The following is a 19,677-nucleotide window of genomic DNA, read 5'->3' on the forward strand; positions in this document are numbered from 1 at the left end:
GGTTTGCAAGTAGTATACAGACGCAAATGTCATATATTATATAGATGCATACTCTAGCACTGGTATTCAAGGTACCGACCGACTCGATCAAGACTTAGCCGCACCTCTCCAGGCTCAATTAGTGCTCGTACCGAATCAATGGAGATAGTTCACGTATGTCCTACACAAGTGCGACGGAAAACAATACGAAACTCAATCCGCACCAGATCAGTTCTTGAGATGAAGTTTCCCTTTTTATTGCAGCAACCTGCAGTACCAGTGGTCTTCCAAATATGTCACGATTCTACTTCTTGGCCTCGGCAGGGTTTTGGAGACATTCAAATAGGGCCACATCCCTCCATCTCTTCCAGTTGACTCTTTCTTAGTTACTATATCACCTTTTCTTCCTCCTCTTAAGAAATCGATGAAAATGCGCTCTAACATCGTTAATTCTGCTGCTGCGGTTTTAGCTATTGCGTCGGTTGCCTCGGCCCAGCTGCTTTCAGGTCTTCCTACTTGTGCTCAGCAGTGTGCCACTAATGCTATCGCGACTACTAGCTGCCAGTATTTTGACTTCACATGCTACTGTCCAAACAATGCTTTCATTAGCAGCATTATGAGCTGTGCTATTTCCTCTTGTAGTACTGATGATCAGACACAAACTCTTTTATTTGCTATTTCAATTTGCGAGGAGGCTGGTGTTACGCTTGACTCTGCTGCTATCCTCGGGTCGCTTTCTGCTGCCCAAGCTACGTCAACATCTTCGTCTGAAGCTTCCTCAACTGATGTTTCTGCTGAGACTACGACTAGTGGATACGATGAAACTGCATCGTCTACTGGAGGCTATGATGCCGCTGCTTCATCTACCGATGTAAGCTCAGTTGATGTAACCTCTACTGAATACTCTGAGTCAAATCCTACTTCTACTGGCGGATATGAGAGTATCACACCTACTGACGCTTCTCCTAGTGAGACTTCTTCTAGCGAAGGCGTTGACTCTGCTGCATCATCAACCGAAGGATCTGACACTGGTGCCTCTTCGACCGGGGGGTCTGATTCTGGTGCAAGTTCCACTGGGGGCTCGGATACTGGTGCAACTTCTACTGAAGGGTCTGATTCTGGTGCAAGTTCCACTGGGGGCTCAGATACTGGTGCTACTTCCACTGGGGGCTCAGATACTGGTGCTACTTCTACCGAAGGATCTGACTCTGGCGCAACATCTACTGAGCCTCCATCTGCTTCCTCTACTGAGGGAACTGATTCTGGTTCTTCTACTGGTGGATCTGATTCGAGTGCTTCGTCTACTGGAGGCTCTGATTCGGGTGCCTCATATTCGGAAGGTGGTGATTCGGGTGCCTCGTCTACTGCTCCTCCGTCTGCTTCTTCTACCGAGGGTTCTGATTCGGGTGCTTCTTCGACTGAAGGATCCGATTCAAGCTCCTCTACTGAAGAATCTGGTTCAAGTTCTTCCACAGAAGGATCTGACCGTGGTATCACTACAACAGGATCTGATTCAGGTGCTTCATCTACTGAACCCCCTTCTGCTTCTTCTACCGAGGGTTCTGGCACTGGCTCTTCTACTGGTGGTTCCGGTCGGGGAATTTCGTCTAGTGGAGGCTCTTCTAAATCCTCTGAAGGCTCCGGCTCTGGCTCTGGTTCCTCATCTACAAAAGCGTCTGGTTCCGGCTCCGGCTCTGGTACTATGACTTCAGGTGCTTCGGCTGCTTCTGATTCTGGAAAGTCTGGTATCTCTAGTTCGGCTAGTGGATTTGGTGGATTTGGTGGTGCATCTGCATCGGGTAACTATTCTGCCACAGCTTCTGGCTCTGGAAACAGCACTTTGTCGACTATGTCTACTATTGTGTCCGGATCTGCCTCTGCCTCTGCCTCTGGATCTGGATCTGGATCTGGATCTGGCTCTGGCTCTGGCTCTGGTTCTTCGACATCCACGTCGTCGGCTGGTGCCAACAAGCTTGTCACTATTGGATCTGCTTCGTTCATTGCCTTTTTTGCCTCCTTCTTGTTGTAGGGTCAATCGCTCGAAAAGGACTTGGCTATTTTATTTTGAATGGGGTGATTCCTCGCTATAATGTGTACTTTAGTTTTTAATATCATTTTTTGGTCATTTAACATGGTAACATAAATTTGGTTATGTAACCTGTATTCTGTTTCAGTCTGGTTACAGTAGTATGTTTCATATTTAATGGCGTTCAAACTATAGAAACTTTATGTTATTCGATTGTCCAGGTTGTAAGGTGAGCTAATCTTTATTAAATTTATGAAGGTAACCCTGTCAGTCGGAAATAGGGTGTCTACTTCTTTTATCTTTCTCCTAATCTTATAGTAATTTCCTTGTACTGTTATTTTCGGAGAGAATGAATTTGGTTCTGTACTAGCTAGGCGGGCGCTCAATTGAAAGGGGTGCTAAGCTGTGTAGTTGTCCCCTCTTCACTCAACAAGCAAGGGGTCGCAGACTATTCAAATGAATTAGTAAGAGCTCAAAATTTACTTGAAATGCAGCCATCCAGGATACAATGAACGGCTTGAGTGTAACCGCTTTTAAGAATAAATAAACCTGTGTCTAGAACTAAGGATTGCAGCCTTAGCAAATGCGCAGATCTGATTTTCCCTTGTATACCCTAACGGATAGCTCCGGTTGACTGTGCATAGCATTTGGCCGACAGCTGTACTATATCTAGCCAATATAGTAACAGTTTATACTCGTATTGATACTGGGGCAATATAAACAATGATCTATGTCTACGAAACAAACGGATGTTGAAAAGCGCATCCTAATGCCGTCGGCAGAAATTGCTCTACTGCTGCACCTCTCTCACGTTATTCTGCACATCTGCTGTCAATAATATCTCTTGACATGTCTGTGCACTCAAGCACATCGTGATAAACTGAACCAGTGAAAGCTTCGGGGCGATTGTGATATAAATATTTGGAGTACAACTCAATCCGCTTTTTATTCTTTAAATGCAGGCAGGATTGAAATAGGCCGGATAAATATTCTTCAATTATCATATTGCTGTAGCCGTGGCCTGACACAGCCTGAAGAGCTCGTAGCAGTTAGTACCTGCTCTCAACCACACTCTCTATGCGCAGAGAAATGCCACTCTTTATGTGTTTGTTACAAGGTGTTTGTGTCAACATCTGTTGAGAGTAGTCAACACGTCGAACTTACCCGCTACGCCGCTAGTAGCCGTGGGACGTATGGCCAACCAGCCCCAGCAGTGAGTGAGATCTTCGATGTCCACAAAAGACGCGTTTAAACAGCAGCCGCGCTCCGCGCAGGATTGAACGCGGCGCAGTAATTGTAATGCCGGGCGCGATTCCAACTGGAATGAGACGGGCTATGCTTTTCTGATCTACATACATGAGCTCCTACTGAGCTGAACAAAACTTTTAGTTTGAGCCGCGATTGTTAGTTGACGTAACCAGAAGCTAGTGTATAGCCATGGTGGATCAAATGTGGTTATGGAATGTAAACTGCGGGGTGCTGGCAAATTGCTGGATCAATGACTGGATGAATTTGACTAGCAAGATGTAGATCATTCGTAATCAGAGACTCGAAAGTACGCCCCTAGTCGATCATAGACTGGAGCATTTTAGGGTCTGGATGAAGGTTCCGTGATGGACGAACGCTTCGCCATAATTTTGAATACAACCTATTTTTGTTGAATCCCGTACGTTAACTCATGTTGATAGTGTTAGGCGTTCTAAATACGTAATCTTCCGTCATTGCGTTAATTTCTTTGCGCTCCGCCCTTTCCGAGCTGACTGGATAATCGATCCAACTCCCACCATAATTTACAGTTGTTATCAATGAAAGTCAGCTATAAATACATATATATATAGCGCAGGTATTTCATCGTGGAATTGAAAATGGGTTGAACGTTTGTTTTGAATAAAAATTGACTTTCCTTGTTCTGTCCATCTCTAAGCTCTTATGCGTCTATCATCTATTCTACTCGCAGCGTTTGCTGTTTCTCCCTTGGTCTCGGGACAGGAAATATTCACAATCATCAATGGCGTTACCTCTTTTATTGGTGGAGCGGGATCGGTCGTGAATTCTATTGCATCTGATGCTAGATCCGTCGTTTCAGATGTAGCTAGCGGTGGTCAGTCGGTTTACTCTAATGTTGTGAGTGGAGCAACTAGCATTGGATCTGCGATTGAAAGTCAAGCTACCCAGTTTGCTTCAGGAGTTGAGAGTAAAGCAACTCAGTTTCCTTCGAATGTCGAGAGTAAAGCTTCGCAATTCGTCTCCAGTTTACAGAGCGAGGGCAGTGGATTTGCTTCTTCTGTCGTTTCGGGAGCTTCAATTTCCGGCACCTCAGTTTCTGGAACTTTCGCTTCTGTTACTACTACATCTAATTCTTCCACTACATCAGCGTCTGCTGCCGCGAGCTCAGACGCTTCAACAACTACAAGCACTGCAGGTGCTGTTCCAAATGCTCTCGCTATTGTTGGATCTACTTCATTCGTCAGTCTACTAGTTGCATTGATTATGTAATATATAAATGGTATGGCTTATTGATTTATTAATTCATTCACTATTAGTTATTTTCATAATCGTACATCTTACGCAGTCCTGTAAAATCTCGTTAGATCTGCAACGCTTCTATCTCTGCCAATCGTTTCTCTTCCTCAATCAACCAATCGTCTCGTCGACCAAGATCTAGCAATGTAAGCGTCCCCAAAGCAGCTTCTGCAGCAGATCTTTGCTCGCGGTTCCAGACTTCAAGCTTCTTCGCTTTATTTAATTGCTGCCAATTATCGTACGCAACTTTCGCCTTCGAGGACCAATCCAAATATCGGTCATCTTCCATATGTAACGACGGATCCAGCGCAAGCGTTAATTGATTATACGTTTCTTGCGTAGGAGGATCATGTGGCCATTGTGCGGGCGGTAAGAAGTATAATACCATGTAAGGAAACGACGGATGAGGGGGAAGCGCAGGCATACCAAGACGATTTAGAAAATTAAGCTTGGCTTCTTCTCTCGATCTCATTGACCGTTCTTTTTCTTTTCTACGCATTTTTGCGCGCTCCTTGACTTCATCACGGGCGTTATATTCTTTCGCTCTCCGAGCGCGACGGGCCTTGATTTCAACAATGTCTCCCCGTCGTTTAACGTCTCCGCGTAGCTGATCCACAGCTTCCGCTGGATGAAGTCTTGTGCCCCTCTTCAAATCCAGATGACGGCCAAGTGATCCAGGATGCGAGAAGGTCTTTCGACAGAAAATGCAGGTCTTTTTTGGATCTAACTCCTCATGACCAGGTGGAGCACCTAGCCCGATGCTAGGATCAATCACAGCGGCTGCTTGGGCAGCAGCAACAGAAGCCGTCGCGAGGTTCAAATGATGTTGGTGGTGGTGGTGCATCCCGGTCGGATCCTGACCCTGTATATGAGCCAGGTTCGCGGCCAGAGCCGTATCCACGTCCATGATTGAGGCAGCCAGCTAAAAACAGAATTAGGTGAGTTATAATTATTTAACAGAAAGCGTTATGAGCTCCGAAAGCAACAAGAACGCCAATATCGACATCATATTCACGCTTACATTGACGGAACTTGCCTAGGCGCTGCTGCGGTGAGAACACACCGCGATAGGTAAACAGTATAGAATATCAACAAACTAAATTGCACACGCGAACGCGACGCGTATGTGGACAATGGGAGGCGGAACTGCGCGACAGTTACAACACGATGTGAATATGATTCCAAACTCTGGTTGCGAAAAGCCGGAGTAGTGGTGAGAAATGGTGTTGTATCAAATACACGAGGAGTGCGCTAATGGCGTAAGTGTGCAACTGTGCGGTCACACGCTTTATATATGCGAGAAATGTAACTATAAGGGTTTTGCCACCATTTTTGATTATCTAATCGCTCTTGTCCTATTTCGGATCGTTCAACGCTTGACAAGAAGATCAAGCGCAACTTTCTAAAATTACTTGCATCCAAGTCGCTCAATTTTTGCAGCTATATATCCTAAAAAGCTCGCCCGTAGTGCAATTGTTTATATCTTTACGCATTATTTTTATCTGCGAAGCTGGGTAATAGCCTGAGAAATCTGGTACGAATCAATTTCGACTTCTCCTATAACAAATTATCATGTTTTCACAGTATTTCCAATTTCAACGAACTACTAGAAATAATCTAGTGTATCTAAAATCCAGTAGTAAGATGATTTCACCAATGAAGAGTTATGCCGTAATAGAGCTAAATTACGTATCCATGTCGGAAGATCTTCCACAGCCAGTTTACTTTCAGTTAGTAGATAGATATCTCCCATCGAGTGCTTCGTGCGATGAAATCGCTTCAAGAGCAACGCGTACAAAATTAGGCTAAAAGCTGGTAACTGAACCAGCTGTGCTGTGTCTGGTACTTCGCTCGTTTGGATAGAGTCCGGTTGTGATAATTTTTTTTTCAATTATTACATAAACTCATTATTTTGTTCCAACGAGTTGCCAGCTCTTAGAGTGCGACTCAGTTCCCGGCGGATATAGCCACATTCGCGGTTCTGTCGATAGAGCTCCGAACTACATAATGTCTAGCCATGCATATCTACAAAGTCCGGTGTATGATTTGGGCAGTAACAGTTCGTCATCGATATCCGCGCGAGAGGTGATAGATATCATTTCGGATGATGAAGATGATATCAGGCAGTCTTCAACGCAAGAGAGTCGAGCTCGCAACCGAGTTGCAAATACCGCGCCGAAGTATAATGATGACGACCTTACATTTCTGAAAGAAAATCCGATTTCGAATGTATCTATTTTAAAATCAAATTCGAGACCACAATCTGCAGGGATGGTGGCCAGAACTGAATTCCAACATGCGCTCTCCTCTGCATTTCCTCCGCTGCAACGTTCATTTCCTCCTACTGGTCCTGAATTAAGCTTCATATCAAATCCAAATTTACAACAGCAGAATATGAATATGCTGTTCAGAAGCCAACAGCCCTTTTCTAATTCTGATCTCAGCCTGTACAATTCGCACTACCAACCATCTCATCTTCCAGTAAATGATTTATCGTCAGACAATGTTCTGATTATCCCGATGGATTTCCATATTGAGAAGAAATCACCTGCGGTTTCAGATCTTAAGCCGAAAACAATAGTAAGTTCTTTGAATTTTTTTTTCATATTTTTAAAGTGCATACAATATTAACGCAAAGTCGTTCAGTTAAAAGTTGCAGAACTCAAATATGGTAACGATATCGACTACGTATTACATACAAGCAACCGCCATTTAGTTGCCTTTATGAATAGGAAGAATGTTGCAAAGCTGGGCCCAGTATTGGCAGGAACAGGGACTATACTTCGAGCAATTGTAACAGAGGTGGATTTCGTTTCTTGGTATATGAAAGTCATATTAGTGGTCAACACTGATAGCTTGTCTCGATTTGCTATCATGATGAAAGCGCGCGAAGTCGGTTTAAATGCTCAAGAGTGTCCTATATCTGACAGGTTATTGCAACCGCTGTATTCAAATGCTTCTCGCCCCACTAATCTTTTCGGCGGGGGTGAGCTAATAGATCTCGATCTATATAATGGTAATAGTGGATTTGGTCCATTTTCTGGCGCGTCCGTTTCTAAGGCACCTGGCGAAAATCGTGACCCGCTTTTAAATGCAAAACTGGGCCGAACCGAAAAAGATCTGGCAGAGCTAGTGAAGGCTCGTCAGCCCTCTTCAATAAATACTAAAATGCTTGACTATCAACTGCAGGGATTGGCCTGGTTGATTCAGAGAGAACATCCGTATTTTGACAACGGTACAGATCATTTGCAATTTTGGAAGAAATATCATGAAAATCTATTTGTTCACGACATCACGCGTGCTGTTAGTGATTGCATTCCGCCTCTGGTAAGCGGAGGTATTTTAGCGGATGATATGGGTTTGGGAAAGACCATTCAATTAATATCTCTGATCGCAAATGATCCCGAACGAGCTGTGGAAGACAAACTGATAAAGGAGAATACAGTCCCTGATAGATACAGAGGAAGACCTACGCTGATTGTGGCTCCTGTGGGTTTAATGTCAAATTGGACGGAGCAGATCAGCATGCATGTGTCTACGACAAATCAGCTTCGAGTGATTGTGTACCATGGCGCCAAAAAGAATGAGAATATTAATTTTAATGATTATGATGTCGTTGTAACGTCATATGGTTCTCTTCGGTCAGAATTTCAAACTCTTCCCGAGTCTCTGAGAGATGGAACCGGTGTAATTTCGGAAAGGTTCCAACTGTTTTCCCAGCTCTGGCGGCGTGTTATTCTTGATGAAGCCCATATAATTCGAAATCCAGCTTCTAAGATTTCTTTGGCTGTGGTTAAATTAAATTCATACAGTCACTGGGCACTCACAGGCACGCCGATTATGAACGTTGTTGAAGATCTATTCTCGCTATTGCGCTTCTTTCATATCAGCGGTGGCTTGAACGAAAGAAAACAATTCAAAAAGTTTTTCACAATGAAACGAAAACGACAGAATAACAATCAAAATCCTGATATGACTCGCCTACAAGCTTTGTTAACAGAGTTTTGTCTTCGGAGAGCAAAAACTATGGACTCGGTAGTTCACTTACAGCTGCCACCACTAAACGAACATCTGTTAACGATCCGATGGACTCCAGATGAGAGGAAAGTTTACGATGCTTTGCGAAATCAAGCACAGAGAGTTATGGAGGATTATGCTGCAAATTCTGGACCGGGTTCAGGTAGATCAGGATATATTCATGTTTTAGAGGCTTTACTTCGTCTACGGCAGATGTGCAACCATCGGCAGTTAGTTGCAGAGAAATTGGAAGACTTGGACTTTGATAATAACGATACTACTATGACTCCAGAGAAAGAGCAGCAGTTGCGATTTCTTTTACAAACAGCAATAGAAAATAATGATGAATGTGATATTTGTTTTGAGAATTTGAACGATCCGTTGATTCTGCCTTGCCAGCACATTTATTGTCGTTATTGTATACAAGCTGCTTTGGAAAGAAATCCGCTTTGTCCGAAGTGCCGTGCGCCGTGTAATTTATCCAAGACGAGAATAATTTCGACTGCTGATTTGGATGTTCAGCCGAATATTGAAGAGGTTGATTCTAGTTCTACCAAAATAGAATCATTAATGAGGATTTTATCCAGTGAGTATTTAATATCACAGGCATCTGGATGATGTTATTAACCTTTGTATATAGCAACTAAAGCACAAAATGACGCGGCATCTTTTACTGAGCACCCTGTAAAGACAGTTGTTTTTTCTCAGTGGACTTCATTTCTGAATATCATAGAGCCACTGTTGAAGGATGAAAGCATTTCATATACTCGCATTGATGGAACTATGTCTGCTGATAAACGCGATGAGGCGATTTTACAATTTAAAAGTAGCCATGACTGTACAGTTCTTTTGGCATCTCTGTCAGCTTCTTCAACTGGATTAAACTTGACTGTTGCGTCTCAAATTGTTATGTGTGATCTATGGTGGAATACTGCGCAAGAAAGGCAAGCTATTGATCGCTGTTATCGGCTAGGTCAGACACGACCGGTTCACGTGTTTCGATTAGTTATGGAAGATAGTATTGAGGATAAGGTGATTGAGATTCAGACTGAGAAGCTAAAGATTACGGAGGCCGCCCTTAATGATGGTCAACCACCAAAGAGGAGTAAGGTCGAGCGGTTGCGAGATATTGAGAGATTGCTAGCCTCGAAGGATCAACGTAAGCAGGTGCTTGATCCACATCGAAAGAAATCGCTGGGGAATTTGACTTCAGAAACTATTGATCCAGATGAAGATCGAATGAAACGGAGAGCTTTGGTATTAAAAAGGGCTGCTACAGAACGCAAAGTGCTTCATGCTGCGATTACGCACCGGAAGGATAGATCGAAGGATATAAAAGCATATTACGATGGTAGTGAAGATGAACATGAAGACGATTTTGAGGATAAAACATTGGGTGGTTTCATAGTAACTGGAGATGATCATAGCGGGTCAGGAGAGAACTCCGATGAAGCTGATACGGTTGCATCAAGTAGCATCAAGCGCAGGCGAACGGCCAAAAGCAGAGCTCATGGAATATCTACTCGCTCCGAATCAGACTCAGAGGTTCTTGATGATCCTTTAGACTGGCTTGATAAGTTTGCGACATCTATAGCCAAGGGTAGTCAATCGTCATCAGATTCGCTACCATATGAAGCCAGTCCTTCGGTTTAGTATGGATATTTCTTAGCGTTCTTATGTCATGACTGATTGATATCTTGTGTAGAGATTTTAATAAGGAGTTGATTTTCTTAATTGTACTTTTACAGATTTCTCGTTTGTTTTAATAATATTACTTCTTTTGTGCAATATTAAAGTTACTAGAAAATCTCAACTAGTTTGGTCTCCAGTCACATGAGTTGTGATGCAGAAACGTGCGGCGTGACTTTTCACGCGATGAGATTAAGCGAGCTTCTCGAAAGTGTAAGAGAGACTGAGAAAATTGTGCAAGCGGTGGGCAATGAGTAAAGCAAGAATACGGCCCTTCAATAGTTTCCAGGAATATGGTGCATACTGCCAATCGAAATTAATTGATATTAAAATTAGTAGCATATTTACAAATTTGAAAGAACTAGAAAAGCTGATACCCAACCTGTCTCAAAAAAACACAAAACGCCAATTTCCAATATGCAAACCATCTCTCTCCCCATTCCCAAGTCAACCAGGGAGATAAATGTAGATAAAACGGCTAAAAAGAAACTTTTCCATTTCGAGATAGTCGATCATACGGGGAAGGAGAGCGAGCGAAATGGCCGCAAAGTGTATGCTCACAAGGCCTTTGCTCGAGAAGCATAAAGGGATCGTGGGGTGATGAGGACGGATCTGGAGGAAGAAATCTGACGGCAGTAGACGCTCTTCGATGGTGATGATGGGCGCAGACGACTAAATCATAGCGATGTGGTGAATTTCTGCTTTCCGTAGCAAGTTCATGGTCACACGAATCTGATGACATATGATGGGCGCAGGATACCTGATTTTGATCTTCGGAGGAAGAAATTGAGGAGACTCCGGGCAACGACGCACGACGATGTATCTGGGTCGCAGAAATTGGAGTGCTATTCACAGCAGATTTCGAACCTGTAGATAATGGGATCGAGAAATGTCGCAGGATTGGCGATGTAGGTGATGGTGGCTCTGCTTTCTGGGATGAGGTTGAGTGGCAGCAGCATGAAGAAGAATGATGTGACTGTAGTGGAGAAATCGAGCCACCGTCCGGTTTGTGAGAGCTGCTGGATCCAGAAATCGACATGAGGAAATAAAACACCTTGAGATGACTCAAATACAAAGAGTATGATATGAAGAATTAACAGCAAACAGAATTCTGTATAAAAGGTTATGGAAATATGTGAAGATAAATTTCCACTGAAATGGTTTAGGATCGCGTGTATCGCTTTAATGCGCGACCTGATCGTTGTGGAAACTCGCATTGTTCACAACTCACGTGAGCAACATGATTTGTAACGTGACTCGGCCAGCTTTGGCTCCTGCGGCGAGCGCCCAAGGAAATAAAATAGACCGTTGGCCACTACTCACGGTTCATAATTACATAATCGACTGCAAATGTCTATGCGAGTTTAAAATATCCATTTGTTATCATCTCTTTCTCTGTAGCCCATTGTATCAGAACAAAAAGCCGAATTTTTTTTAGCTAAAATTTTTTTTAGATTGGCATTACCTCTCCACAAGTTCTATTGAACGTTCTAGGACGGATAAACACGTTCCGATTTCAGCCCGGCCAGTAGACCGGGAAATTATTTTCGGGAGCAAGGCGTTTTGTGGCTCCAGAACTGTTCGTTCGTTGGGCCAACCGGTGGAAACTCTGCTGCCGATGAGAGTTGCTCTTGTTTCCTAGAGTTCTACTTAGACTGGACTTTGCAAAATCTATGCAGTTAATTTTATCTGTTTAAGTTAATTTGTATTCTTGAAGTCAAATGTGTTGGTGTTCTCTCCCAGTGGACACTATTTTTGTTGTTAAATCCGGCGGGCGTCCAGCCGGTTTTACGAGCTTTGACATCTAGACCGCAGCTCCTGTCTGGGAATATCTCTTTTCGGTGTAATTTTTCTGTGAAAACCACACATCCTACTCGCACTTGGTTGATCCCGCTCTAACAATTGAGTTGATTGATTTTCCATTTCAAATTTGCTTAGATCTGATCTAGATCATTCCGCTATATTACTAGTTCAATCCCTGTCTTGTGGTACTCTCGGGCAGGAACTAGTCTCGTGCGTCATCAGCTGCGGCGCAGCTCCTGGCACACGACACCTCTCGAGAACAGGAGTGAAGTGGACCAGAGGAGGCTCCTAGAAATAAAGCTTCGTCTGTGGATCTACGTATAAGAATAGAAACTATACTTGTTCGTGGGTCTGACCACGGTTGAATCCGCTGCTCGAGGGAAGAGCTGGGCTGTGTCTTTGGACTAGGAACGCGCAAATACATAAGGCGCGGTTCCGGGTTAGCTAGACTTGTCATCATCGCCGGCTCGGGATCTCATCGTCATCTTGAATCCGTGCCTTTTGCCCCTGCTGCTTTAAGTTTCCCAGGCATTTTTTATCTCCTAATTGGCGTGTATATATTATATCTGTCTTCTGTTGTCCTTCTGTCTTTGTTCTTTCCCAGATCTAAATTCATCTGGTCGGTCTCTCCAAAGCGATCTAGTTTCTGTGGTCGGTTCCGAAACATCCGAATCACAGCTACGATACCTACCCTCACAGCCAACAACACACTTACAAAATCATCGAGCAAGTCTCGTAACCTCGTCCTTTTGCTTCTGCCATTGTCCGCCTATTATTCGACCTTCCTATTCTATACGCAATGGACCTCGAGAAGGGACCACGCAAATCAAAGCTGCCATTTCTGCGAAAGTTCCGACATTACTGGATACTTCCGCTAATTACCGCAGGCGCCTGGTGGGGTATGCTTGTTGCTCTCATGGCTGTTTGGGCTGGCGACGGCTACGGAAGCCATCTCTTTCCATCACAAGTCGCTGGAACTTATATACCATATATTTCAGATATCGGAGCATCTGGTGTCCAGCCGGTCTTTATTGCATGTGGTATCGTTCAAGGAGTCTGCTTTGTGCTTTCTGTCGCTGCTGAGCGCTATCTTCGGCATGCCCACCGTCTTGCTCCAAATAACTATAAACGTGAAAAGTACCTAGGTGCCGCTGCAATTTTTTTTGCGTTTGTTTCTATGATTGGAATCATTTTTCTCACGATTTTCGATACGCAGCACCACCATACTGCGCACATGACGAACGTTTGTATTTTCTGCGCTGGGGCTGGTGTATCCGCATGTTGTTCCATTGGTGAATACTGGATTCTGCGGAGAACATATTACGAAGTACAGTGGTTAAGATTTTCGTACTTGCTCAAATTTATCTGGGTTGTTATAGCTCTTGGCTTAGCGATTGCATTTGCTTCAGTTCCATCAGACTACGGCAGTGCTGCTGTCGAGTGGTCCCTTGCTTACTTCTATCCTCTCTACGCGTTGATTCTCTTCGTCGATTTATTACCTGCGACTAAGACATCTCAAAACCGCGAGCATTCCGGTGGTTATCCTATCACTGGTGCACTTTCAGCTCCATCTGAAGCTGTTCCACACGTCGATGATTCGCTAGACGACACCGACGCAGAGACTCGTGTTTCTGATCCACAGCCTAATGCAGTTCCGTATAAACCATCTGCGCAAGATGGTCCTGTGCGACCTCCTACAGCTTACAACACAGCATCAAATTTCTAAAGTTAACTGCTCTGGAAGGTCGGTTTCGGGCCAGGTAATTGGACGGCTTGAGCTGGTCGGATAGATCCTTCATTTTTGTACAATAATTTTTCAAATTTTCGGCGTCTTCTCCTTGGCACTTTTCTGGTTATCTAAAATATTTTTACGCGATTTTTGGATGTATAGTAGTTTTAAAATGTATGGTATAAGTATTGTTTATCCCTCGTATTGGTTTTCAGATAACATCGATTGCTTTGGCGAGACCTGGCTTCAGATCAATCTTCCTCAAGTGAAATCAATTTGTGATTCTGAACTTTCGGGTTTTAAAGTTTTATCAATCTACGATGGTTCCTCTGTTTCCGAAGCATTGTAGCGGTGTCATCGGAAATTGAATAACTGCGACAGTCCCAATACGACAATATGTCCGGACAGAGGTTATATTTAGTATTGTACGAAAATCTAGCGATCAGCGTTTATTTTCTTTTTTTAAAATTTTTGATATCTAATGTCTCGCTCGATTTTATTGTCTAGAGTTGGCGAATTTGTCATCTGATATTGCTTTCTAATATTCTAGATCATTCGTTATTTAGGACTAGAGCGAGTATTTAGATATCAAAAATTGTCACTGAATTGAAGCCGCACTTTACCATTTCAAAGTCCATCCATATTAATCTATGCTAAAGCTGCAAATAAGACCACAGAGATCACTCGTTTCCACGCGACAGTCGACAAGCCTGTATAGACGAGATGTTGCCCCTCATTTATAGTCTTTCCCAAGCTTATATACCAAATGGAGTGCCAACCTCGCTGTCACAATCAAGATCACCACTTGAGCACAGAAGTACTTATTTGAGCATGTCAGATTCATAATTTAAATTGTTATAAAAAAAGTTAGATCTAAGTTGTTATATTGGCGATATAATACAAACTATTATACAATAGCAAGCTAAAAAAGTGAACCTAAAATCATACAGATCAAAACAACAAAAACCATACCAAAACGCCACATACTACTCGATTCGATGCTCGACAAATTTGTTAATAGCAGTACTGAACAATTTTCCCAGCACGTCTTCGTCATGTACAAGAGATTGACTTGGTCCTGAGGCGATACTGGAACCATTCGTTGCCGTGACTTGGGTTGTATCCTCTGGTACAAACTGTCGGCACAAACTTTCAACTCGGGGCCGGTCAGATTCCTCGTATATCCAGATCCCCCAAACGTCTGGCTGGGGAGGGACAGTTGCATCCTCGTAAGAAATTTCCCATTTATCGACCATTCCAGGCGGAGAACGTAGCATGATAAATTCATCAATTCGTTCAACATCAGATACATCTTCTAACCTGATGAAAAAATTCTTAATAGAATGTCGGTTCAAGATCGCAAGGGCAACGTCCTCATCCTCGACTATCGCTCCAAACGCATCATATCTCGGACGACGTGAATACACGAAAAGAGTTCCTTGACAAGAGAGCTTTTCCCACGCACCTGTATCAGACACAAATTTATAAAGTACAGAATGGGAACTTGTGAGCAAAATCTTGTTTATTCGTGGGTCATGTCGTTGAAGGACGGTCCAATTAAGAACTTCGATTGTAGGAACTTCAGTTACTCGAGATTTTTTTGATCTCTTAGTTTTCAGCTCGGCTGAGGATTTGTTGGATTGTTCTTGTTTGACAGGAGTAGGAGATTGCGGAGGATATTGAGCTATCCAAGACATTGAATTCTCTGATGTAGTACGTAGATTCTTTGATTTCTGTAACGACTCAAAAAACAAATTTTCCGCAATCTCTTTAGAACTTGGGTTATCTGCTGGAGTATTCGCGTATAATATGCTTGCAGCTGGATCACTTATCTTGGTCGGTTTCCGCATCAAACTGAGAATATTTTGAGCAGCTGTCGACCGCGGTCCGTTTGATCCAAGTCTTCGAGAAGCTGGCGAAAGCCCACTAGATTCTGAAGTTGACATATGGAGTGCTTTATTATTGTTCGACGGATTATATTCATTTCCTTCATCGATGGGAATGGACTGTGAAAACGCCATACTTGTTTGCTTCGAAAGCTGTTCTTCCGGTGGCCGGATGATATGAAGAATACTTTTTGATCCTGCCATGATTTTTTGACCGAACACTTTGATAAATTGCAAACTGCTGGTCTTAAGCTTAAGCTCGACACCTTTCAAGCTGCAAATCTAGCGAGATATCACAAACAATTGAGCACTGCATCTCCACTGATGGGTAGTCAGTTTTGGCGGTGCAGCGTGGCCACACGTGACTGTCATTTGTTATTATGTTATTTAGACGCGTTAATTTCTCGTCCAGCAAAAAATGGTCTACAGATGATAGAAATGGTCTCGCGGTAAATAAGTATTAAAAATAAATTAGAAAAAAATGCCCGATTCATCGGAATCCAAAAGTACCCCGCAGTCGGAAGCATCAGGTCCTTGCTCTACCGCTGCGTCGAAATCGAAACCAGATGATGAATTACATGACTTGATATCTCGGCTCGACTCGCTTTCGATTCCTCAAATACCAATATCATCAAGAGTTCGAGAGCGGTCACCATCGCCTGATATGCTTGGATCTGTGGATGCATTGACTGCACGTTTCAAGACCATATTCAATCATGCTCCGCAGTCTGTCGCACGATCGTCGGCCCCTGTACAGTCAGATACTATTGATCCTCGGATTTTTTTGGCTCAGCAAGAGCAGCATACGGATTCCCAGCTGGCTAAAAGTGAGAGTGGCACTGGCAAGGAAAGAATTGAAGTTGACGACGAAGAATTCGAAAAGGCACTACAAGAGCTTAGTCTTAAGGAGTGGGAAATGAGCCCGGACGACTTACAAGAATTGAAAATGCTAGAGAGTACTGTTGTACTCGATCATACACAACAGCAAAATGCGAACGAGAGAAATGGGAATAAGTATCTTAATCCTGACTATTTGAAAGTCATTGCGAACGATTTAGATAGTAAGGCAATAGATGAAGAACCCGATTTCAACGAGAAGAGCTTATTGAGAGATGCTCAGAAAAATGTGAAGGATTCTAAAGAACTTATTTCAGAAGCACAAAAAGAATCATCTACTCTTGACGGGAGATCTCAACCTTCTGAAGAACCTATTGCATTTTCGAAGGAAAAGGTCCCATTCGATCAGGAGGAGTTTAATAAGGAAAAGAAAGATATTGAAGACCAGGCCGATAGGCTAGTTTCTGTGCTCAGTGCGGCCTCGAACGAGGATACAACTCCTGAGGAGGTAGAAGTTAGTGACACGCACTCCGAAGGACAAGATACTGACCAGGAGGCCGATGAGCTAGTCGACATGTATATCAAGCTAGGGAGTGACGATGGGTCCGAGGCGGAACTTTCCCAGTCAGATAAAGAACAGATACACGAAGATAAAGCTACAGAAGACTTATTTGCTCGTTTACAAGCTCTTCAGCGACCGCCTACCACTGGATTTGCTTCTCTGGACATAGAAAAAAACTCCCGCAAGCCATCCAATTCCGAGATTGCAGAACTTCCAGATGCTCCTTCATTATCCTATGTGATGCCCTCCCCACCCATGGGGAATCGTAGAGACTCGAAGCTGAGACAGGATGCAGAACTGGGATGCTGTATGTGTTCTCATGACGTCGAGTATCGTTGTTTTGGATGTGAAAGAGATGACGAAGACAACTACTTATATTGCGGTAAATGCTTTCTGCTTAGTACGTGCGTTATCTACGTAGCCTATTTAAATACTGACATTTTTACTCTATAGCACATTTGGGCGAACAAGCAGGTTTCGAAGAAAGGATGCATCGATATGCCAAGGTCAGCATTATATAGAAATCAAATAAGCGATGAGGTTTACGAGGGGTTTGTTCTGATTACAAGATATGACGTCTCCAGGCTTACATATAGAGGAACTATTGCAGCATTTAAACTGAACATTCCGTTATCAAACATCCACCTCGCCAAATTGTTTTTCGCTCATTCTATTCCAATATTTATTATTGTTGGCCTGATTGGTCTTTATCAATTTAAATTTTCATCAAGTTCTCCAGCAACAGCAATTGAAATGTCTATTGCACCACGGTTTTTAGGCCACAAGTATGTTGTAGGTGTTTCGGAGGTCACTGCAGCTACATCAAGAGCCCCGCATACAATCGATGTTTATTTGGACTATGTCTGTCCCTTTTCGAAAAAAATGTTCAACACGGTGTATTCATCCGTGATTCCTGCGGCAGAGACTAAGTATGCACCTGGGACGTTCACGTTTGTGTTTCGTAATCAGATCCAACCGTGGCATCCATCCTCTACGCTAGTTCACGAAGCCTCGCTAGCGGTCGAGAAGCTTGCTCCAGAGGCGTTCTGGGCGTTTTCTAAGGCATTGTTTGATGCTTCAGCAGAGTATTATGATACCGAGGTCTATTATGAGTCTCGAAACAAGACATACGAACGATTGGCAGAATTGGCAGTCAAATCGGCAGGGATTGATAAAGATGAATTCCTAGATCTGGTTGGCATTCCTCCATCCACGGATGGGACACCTAGTAACATCGGTAACAAAATTACAAATGATTTAAAGGTGTTCGTCCGTCAGTCACGGAAATCTGGGATACATGTCTCACCGACAGTCCTCGTCGACGGTATCGAGAATGGCGCTATCAGCTCGGGATGGACCACTGAACAATGGATCGAGTTGCTAGATAGTCTAGCGAAAGAATCGTGACTTGAGGTTATTCTCGACGTCAAACTATAAAAATAGTCTTCTTACAGGTTATAGATGAAATTATAGTTACTATTGTATTTGAATCTCCATGCCATCATTACTGTATCCCAAACACCAAAACCTGCAGCTAAACCCAACTTTTTTGCTCAAACCCTTCGCATCATATTTTCTTAACGTACGAAACATCCACTTATTCTACTTTCCCGCCAGTATCTGTTCGTCGCTTAATAACTTCGACGTAATTTGAAGGAAAAAACCCCATTTTGCCGCTCCGTAATCTTCCGCGCCACCATGTTGGTGAGCCGTCAGAAATGCCAGCTTCAGAAAAATCCTTCGACAATATCGCGACAATCTCTCCCTTTTTCAATCTAAGCTCGATAGCCTCGTTTTCAGGCTCGAAGTCAAATAAAGCTCTGCAGAATTCTAGCTTGGATGGATCAATGATAAGATCATTTCCGGTCGCTACACCAGATGCTCCACTTACTCCACCAGATCCAGACTGCGCTAAATCCTCGGGAACGTTACCAGCTCTGAGCATAGCATTGTCATATGACGATAGATGCATGTCTGATTCTTGCTGAGAAGCAGCCATTGATTTTATGAGCTTTGACATCAAGTAGGGCCCTCCAAACACAGCGCCCAAAAACACTAGCAAAGGCCAAACAGATACCTTTGGAGTGGATTGTGAAGGTGGCACCGCACCACTGCTATTTCCGGATTTGAACCGTTCAAATTCACCCACTGAGAACCTGTCTTTCGAACCTGATGGAGCAGAACTAGCACGGCCAGTTAACTTCCGCCATAACCTCACAAACACTTTCCATATCGCAAGTAATCCAACCGATGCAGATCCAATCACGCTTTTGCGCAGCATTGCCATCTGCTCTGCAACTCCGATCATAGCAAAAAAAGAGGAATGCGTAGCCATGTATGTAGACTCCAACATCTGAGCAAAACCTCCAACAGCACCTATTACTGCTTCAAGCATCTGGAACGCAGCTGCTGTTGAAGTTTCAAGGGGACCCTGCTGACCTGGCATGCCAGGCATTCCTCCAGATCCATAGAAACGAGAATATGGGGACCCAAAAGAACCATATGCTGAAGAGTAAGGAGAATATGCAGAAGAATAGGGTGATGAATATGGCGAATATGCAGATCCATATGGAGAAGTATAAGAACGAGCACCACCAGGATATCCTGAAAATGAAGATGCGAACGA

The 19,677-nt window shown here is 43.5% G+C and overlaps 10 protein-coding genes across 10 annotated transcripts; 6 read left to right on the forward strand and 4 right to left on the reverse strand.

The window, feature by feature from the left end:
• Positions 1-409: 409 nt before the first annotated feature.
• V1516DRAFT_661641 (uncharacterized protein) lies at positions 410-2,008 on the forward strand (the record flags this gene model as incomplete). Its single annotated transcript, XM_066920379.1, has 1 exon — positions 410-2,008. One exon carries the CDS (start codon positions 410-412, stop codon positions 2,006-2,008), a length of 1,599 nt encoding a protein of 532 aa, XP_066779745.1.
• A 1,868-nt stretch (positions 2,009-3,876) lies between these two features.
• Positions 3,877-4,557, forward strand: V1516DRAFT_667977 (uncharacterized protein). The gene has a single exon (XM_066920929.1). It carries the CDS (start codon positions 3,935-3,937, stop codon positions 4,499-4,501), a length of 567 nt encoding a protein of 188 aa, XP_066779746.1. The 5' UTR covers positions 3,877-3,934; the 3' UTR covers positions 4,502-4,557.
• V1516DRAFT_667979 (uncharacterized protein) lies at positions 4,510-5,546 on the reverse strand. Its single transcript, XM_066920930.1, has one exon. The coding sequence runs from the start codon at positions 5,433-5,435 to the stop codon at positions 4,593-4,595; it is 843 nt and encodes a 280-aa protein (XP_066779747.1). The 5' UTR covers positions 5,436-5,546; the 3' UTR covers positions 4,510-4,592.
• Positions 5,547-7,037: 1,491 nt separating this feature from the next.
• On the forward strand, positions 7,038-10,341 carry V1516DRAFT_34236 (SNF2 family N-terminal domain-containing protein). Its single transcript, XM_066918921.1, has 3 exons — positions 7,038-7,108; positions 7,182-9,131; positions 9,186-10,341. The coding sequence occupies exons 2-3, from the start codon at positions 7,253-7,255 to the stop codon at positions 10,196-10,198; spliced, it is 2,892 nt and encodes a 963-aa protein (XP_066779748.1). The 5' UTR covers positions 7,038-7,108; positions 7,182-7,252; the 3' UTR covers positions 10,199-10,341.
• V1516DRAFT_667983 (uncharacterized protein) lies at positions 10,272-11,400 on the reverse strand. The gene has a single exon (XM_066920931.1). The coding sequence runs from the start codon at positions 11,271-11,273 to the stop codon at positions 10,713-10,715; it is 561 nt and encodes a 186-aa protein (XP_066779749.1). The 5' UTR covers positions 11,274-11,400; the 3' UTR covers positions 10,272-10,712.
• A 1,436-nt stretch (positions 11,401-12,836) lies between these two features.
• On the forward strand, positions 12,837-13,763 carry V1516DRAFT_694024 (Frag1/DRAM/Sfk1 family-domain-containing protein; the record flags this gene model as incomplete). The annotated part of the gene is made up of 2 exons (XM_066923919.1): positions 12,837-13,625; positions 13,659-13,763. 2 exons carry the CDS (start codon positions 12,837-12,839, stop codon positions 13,761-13,763), a joined length of 894 nt encoding a protein of 297 aa, XP_066779750.1.
• A 989-nt stretch (positions 13,764-14,752) lies between these two features.
• On the reverse strand, positions 14,753-15,616 carry V1516DRAFT_617914 (uncharacterized protein; the record flags this gene model as incomplete). Its single annotated transcript, XM_066919382.1, has 1 exon — positions 14,753-15,616. One exon carries the CDS (start codon positions 15,614-15,616, stop codon positions 14,753-14,755), a length of 864 nt encoding a protein of 287 aa, XP_066779751.1.
• A 517-nt stretch (positions 15,617-16,133) lies between these two features.
• Positions 16,134-17,572, forward strand: V1516DRAFT_618529 (uncharacterized protein; the record flags this gene model as incomplete). Its single annotated transcript, XM_066919413.1, has 2 exons — positions 16,134-17,451; positions 17,505-17,572. 2 exons carry the CDS (start codon positions 16,134-16,136, stop codon positions 17,570-17,572), a joined length of 1,386 nt encoding a protein of 461 aa, XP_066779752.1.
• A 232-nt stretch (positions 17,573-17,804) lies between these two features.
• On the forward strand, positions 17,805-18,458 carry V1516DRAFT_617978 (thioredoxin-like protein; the record flags this gene model as incomplete). The annotated part of the gene is made up of 1 exon (XM_066919387.1): positions 17,805-18,458. The coding sequence occupies one exon, from the start codon at positions 17,805-17,807 to the stop codon at positions 18,456-18,458; it is 654 nt and encodes a 217-aa protein (XP_066779753.1).
• Positions 18,459-18,648: 190 nt separating this feature from the next.
• On the reverse strand, positions 18,649-19,446 carry V1516DRAFT_617943 (Peroxin 13, N-terminal region-domain-containing protein; the record flags this gene model as incomplete). Its single annotated transcript, XM_066919384.1, has 1 exon — positions 18,649-19,446. One exon carries the CDS (start codon positions 19,444-19,446, stop codon positions 18,649-18,651), a length of 798 nt encoding a protein of 265 aa, XP_066779754.1.
• Between the last annotated feature and the right edge of the window lie 231 nt (positions 19,447-19,677).

Source organism: Lipomyces oligophaga (genome assembly GCF_038497815.1).
Source record: "Lipomyces oligophaga strain CBS 7107 unplaced genomic scaffold V1516scaffold_1, whole genome shotgun sequence".
Classification (NCBI taxonomy): Eukaryota; Fungi; Ascomycota; class Lipomycetes; order Lipomycetales; family Lipomycetaceae; genus Lipomyces; species [Lipomyces] oligophaga.